This window comes from Adiantum capillus-veneris, chromosome 14 (genome assembly GCF_014529385.1).
Source record: "Adiantum capillus-veneris isolate H3 chromosome 14, ASM1452938v2, whole genome shotgun sequence".
In the NCBI taxonomy this organism is placed as follows: Eukaryota; Viridiplantae; Streptophyta; class Polypodiopsida; order Polypodiales; family Pteridaceae; genus Adiantum; species Adiantum capillus-veneris.
The window spans coordinates 731,306-736,145 of NC_140944.1; the positions used below are offsets into that span (position 1 = coordinate 731,306).

The 4,840-nt window shown below is 46.9% G+C and overlaps 1 protein-coding gene across 1 annotated transcript; it reads right to left on the reverse strand.

Moving 5' to 3' along the window:
* Positions 1 to 360: 360 nt before the first annotated feature.
* Positions 361 to 2,921, reverse strand: CAX11 (cation exchanger 11). The gene is made up of 2 exons (XM_086528181.1): positions 1,573 to 2,921; positions 361 to 1,445 (listed from the first exon to the last, which is right to left on the reverse strand). The coding sequence occupies exons 1-2, from the start codon at positions 2,842 to 2,844 to the stop codon at positions 684 to 686; spliced, it is 2,034 nt and encodes a 677-aa protein (XP_086384307.1). The 5' UTR covers positions 2,845 to 2,921; the 3' UTR covers positions 361 to 683.
* Between the last annotated feature and the right edge of the window lie 1,919 nt (positions 2,922 to 4,840).

Below are 4,840 nucleotides of genomic sequence, written 5' to 3' on the forward strand. Positions count from 1 at the left end.
AACCAAAAACCAAGCATCATCAAGCGTTGAGAAAACCTGATGGTTGACAAACTTGTGAATCTGCTTTTAGGTAGTCTAAAAGTCATAATACTTTTCAAGCCAAACAATAAGAAGATGGAATCGCAGTCGAGAATAAACATCTAGACAAATTTGTTTGGTAAAAGGACACGATTGAGGGACTTGAAAGATTAATTCTTGCATTAATCACCACTGAAAGACTAATTCCTATATTAATCACCACTCATGACTTGTTCAATCATTAGCAGAAACTTGCAAGACCTCTCTTTGTAAAATCTACAAGTTGACTTGGACGAAAGAAGCCGGTGTTGTTGGAGACAATCGGCATGCTGGCACACTGGATACCGTGCAGACGGACATTGCTTCTAACCAAAAACACAAGGAAATAGAAACGAATCTAAGCTTCATATTCAGATGAGGCTTGCCAATTGATGATACAAACATGTGTACAGAAAGGAGTCCCTGCTGGTGAAGTAAAGTTGAATATCTTTTAATTCGAGTGGACCTTTCTGACCAATCCAACGAAAGCCCTTCATGATGGTTGGAGGAAGGCATAATCACCCTCCTAAAAAATGAATAGATTGTAGCAAACAAGTGTTCTTATCACTGTATTTGCGTTGCTTGCCTTGTGGGTTTTTTTTTTGCAAATGACAGTATCACTTGAATCATAACAGATTGGCGTTTGAAATGCTCACGATGACAAAGGTAATGTACAGAGCAATCAAGCAAAATCCCCAGAAGCGAGGAACCTGGAATTTGGACCAGCTGACTACCAGCAACGATCCCAGTAGACTGACAAAGAGGAAGCCAAATGCAATCACGATGCTGGGATTGTACTCCAGCGGGTAAGGAGCTGGATGCAGTCGAGATGCCTTCATTGCCAGAGCAAGCCCAAATCCTACCAGCATGTTAAACATGGGTCCTGCAAAGCAACCTGCCATGGCCATAGCCGGCTGACCCGCCCGTGCAACTGCAACATCTGCCACCAAATCACCAACTGAATTGCCCCACGCAAGCACTGTCAAGCCTAGAAGAGCAGGCGGCAACTTCAGCAGCTTGCCGAGAGTAGCGAGGCAACCTAACAGCTCTCCGGCTACAAAAGAAATCCAGAAAACACTCATTACAAATGCAGTGACCACAGTAATTGGGAGGTCACTTTTTGGTGGTTCCTTTGTGAACACATAGTAGGCTAACCCCAAAACCGAGCCTTGCATAAGTACTAATGTCCACAATGGGAGATTGATTCCTGGTATTATGAACACCAACCGCCGGTAGGGAGAAACTGCGGCACTGATTATATAAAGAATAATGAGGGGACAGCATGCAAGGTTCAATGCAGCATAACAACGGTTCCACTTCGATGCATCCACGGCAGGGATGGTTGAGCGAAGTATAACCTCAACAGGGAGCTGCCAAACCAACTGAAGCTGCAGAGAACATGGACCATGTAAGCACACTAAAACATATGCTAACATAAGATATCATTTATGCTAAAAAGGCATGCATTCATACGAGTACACTACTCGAGAAAGCTGCAGCACTCATGAGTTCTACCTTCAACTTGCATCTGATGGAGTCCAAGTCCCCACATGAAAGAAGTGTGCAAACAAGCATGCCCAAGACGGCAGAGGGACTCCTCCGCTGCCTAGCTTTCGAAGCACTGACAATGTCAGATGCACAGGCATTTGGCTGACACCTTCCATCCTCCACAACCATACCTTGACTATCACAGTTGAGGTCGTGCCATTCATAGTCGCTGTGACTCCGACCATTGTCATGAATATGCCCTAGAGCTTTGCTGTGGCATTTCACATCAATACATGTGTCCTTGGCATGATCATCAACCCCGGTAACATCCAAATCTGATATAGACTGCTTCAAGACTCTGTCCTTACCTCTATCACGATCCATGGAAAACACCACAGCAACGAAGAAAAAGTAGAGGGAAACAAGCCCCATTGCCTGCCACGCGTAGACCTCCCCACTCAAGTACACTAAAAACATGAGAGTAACTGCAAGAATGTAAAAGCAGACATCTCTCAGAAAAGTAGTGGGCTTGAGGGGGAAGGGGGACGCAGCAAGGGCCACAAACCCGACCACAAAAGCCGTGACAAAGAGACCCGCGCTCACAATGGCCCCAAGGCCTATTCGTGGGTTCCCTCCCCATACAGCAGCTATGGAGGCGAACACATCAGGAGCACCATTTCCAAGTGCAAGTAGAGTGACTCCCCCAGTACTTGGTGACAAATGGAGCATCTCTGCCATTCTTGCAACTACTGGTGAAAAATGGCTCTGTGCTGCTGTGGCCAAGATGTAGAACGCAAGCACCACCATAAACAGCAGAAAGGGAACAGAAAATGCAAGGCTATGGTGGAACACGCACGCATGAAGTGCAGCATAATTGATCACTGTCTTCTTCATCAATAGGCCTTCGCAATGCTCGAGATCATTTTGGCCAGCGATCTCTTCATTGACTTCTGAACTTCCCCCAGCAGACGAAAGAGGTAGATAAGCAAAAAAGAGAAAAAGAAAAAGGAACAGCCAGGAGCGATGAAGATCAAGCTCGGTGAAGTCACGTAAGGGCACAACAACTTTAGAGTATCTCCTAAGCCCAGTCTTGAAAGAGCTCCATTGCAGGTCGATGATGGAAGCCAACTTCAGCGAGGCCACATCAGGAGCTTGGATAAGAAGTAGATCTCCGAGTGACGACAGGTTTGAGGTCCTTAAGGGAGCCATGGCTAGAGCTCGCGAGAACCATAGATCTCCATGGTAAACTGACAAAGCCATGAAGAGCCATTCTCTGCAGAATGTGAGAGGGTATGGCATCCCCGAGCGGCGTTATGCTAGGCTAGATCATGGCGATCGCCTCTCGCTTGCTCTGCACTACTCGTCACATTCATGTCATGGAGGAACATTATTTTTCTTCTTATGAGTCACTAACGTGTCTTTTATGAGTCGAATAGAAAGTGACCACATCGCTAAATTTTTCATGGCAAATTTTGACCTTCAAAGTTAAGCTAGCAGTAGCATTCAAAGTTAAGCACTCGCTCAATCTAAAATAAAATGCATTAGCTAAAAGATTCTTTCCAAGGCACCAATCGCTCGTCGATTTTCCCTATCTGCCCTCTGCTCGCCTCTCTACACCTGCGCAAAGATGACGACCTCGAGCTAATCCCCCCCCCTTCCTCCCTTCGGCCCCCGAAGGATCGACATAGCAATGTGGGCGCTTATGATCATTTCGCGTGCCTCAACGGGGAGAGAGAGAGAGAGAGAGAGAGAGAGAGAGAGAGAGAGAGCTGCCTCCACCGCTCCTTCCTTTTTCATAGAGAGAGAGAAGCAGGCGTGCATGAAAGTACTGCTCCTTGACAGGTTTTCGATACGGAAGAGAGAGAGATGGAGGCAGCTCATCCCCTCCACTGCTTCCCTCACCTTTGTGTGCGCACTCTAGGCCTGAGGAGCGAGGGAGAGAAGAAGCTTGGTACCTGCTTGGTTTGTAACTGCGCATGAGAGAGAGAGAGAGAGAGAGAGAGAGAGAGAGAGAGATGCATGGACACCTGTGCATGAGTGTGTGTGTGTGTGTGTGTGTGTGTGTGTGTGTGTGTGTGAGAGAGAGAGAGAGATGCATGGCGAAGCAACTTAGAGATGCATGTGTGTTTGTGTGTGTGTGTGTGTGTGTGTGTGTGTGTGTATGTGAGAGAGAGAGAGAGAGAGATGCATGGCGAAGCAACTTAGAGATGCATGTGTGTTTGTGTTTGTGTGTGTGTGTGTGTGTGTGTGTGTGTGTGTGTGTGTGTGTGTGTGTGTGAGAGAGAGAGAGAGAGAGAGATGCATGGCGAAGCAACTTTTTTAAGTTGTTTTTTTATCGCGCTCCCCGTCAACAGTATCGTAGAAGATACCTTTTTATTTTCTTTTTGCAAATGTGTACCACATACTGTTGGCTCACTCTTTATTTTATTCAGTCATTCACAGGAGATTCCTCGAATCTCCTACTCCTAACCTTGGAATGCAGACAATTACAATCTAACCCTCTAAAATGGTAATGGCGGATTCGAGCACAGGCAACAGTAGAAGTCCAGCCCTGAGGAGATCTCCTTAGCCAACCCACCATCCAGGTGGTCGTGACCTGGACACTCAACCATAAATTTAAAAAAAGGAGTTCGTTGTTGTTGTCACTTCTTACAACCCATAGCTCTCATGGCTTGTGCCCGGCTACGTTGCCCTCCCTCCCCCATCACAGATCGCCACCCGCCTGCGAGCGAGGTTTGCCTCGCACATCCGACCTGCCCTTCCTCACCCGCGCGCGCTGCTTGTGCAAGTGATGGTCTTGGCCTCGGGGAAACGCCTCGAGAGCATCTTCGTACGATTCTGCCTTAGTTTTATTTTCTAACAGCCGAGCGGGGGGGGGGGCCTACTCGATTGAATGAAGGAAATAACGAAATGTATACTACAAGCCTCCGCACTAAAGACCACAGGGTCTTTAATGAAGCGCGGGAGTGGATTTCAAAAACGACGTGTATAATCAGATGTTGTCCGAGTTTATTTTTGATGGTCGAGTTTACTTGTTCTCGTTTGTGTTTATCATATAAGGGTATATTTTGCCTTCAATGCCATCAAAAGCTATGCGTCCACATGGTTAGGGCATCAGTCTGCCAATGGACAAATCGTGGGTTCGACTCACCTCGCGGGTGTTGAACGTGGCCTTTTTTTTTGTCTGTCCATCCACCTCGAGATTCCGAGCTTGGCTTTGAACCATTGATCGCATCTCTCCAGCTTCATTGAATACCCCGTGCCACTTAGCATTGTGGTACTACATGGTCAAAAG

Excerpts from the sequence above, each read along its gene's own strand:
- CAX11 (XM_086528181.1), bottom strand. The coding sequence starts at position 2,844 with ATGCCATACCCTCTCACATTCTGCAGAGAATGGCTCTTCATGGCTTTG. Across the intron at positions 1,446-1,572 it reads CCATCAGATGCAAGTTGAAG|CTTCAGTTGGTTTGGCAGCT; the intron begins GTAGAACTCATG and ends TGTTCTCTGCAG.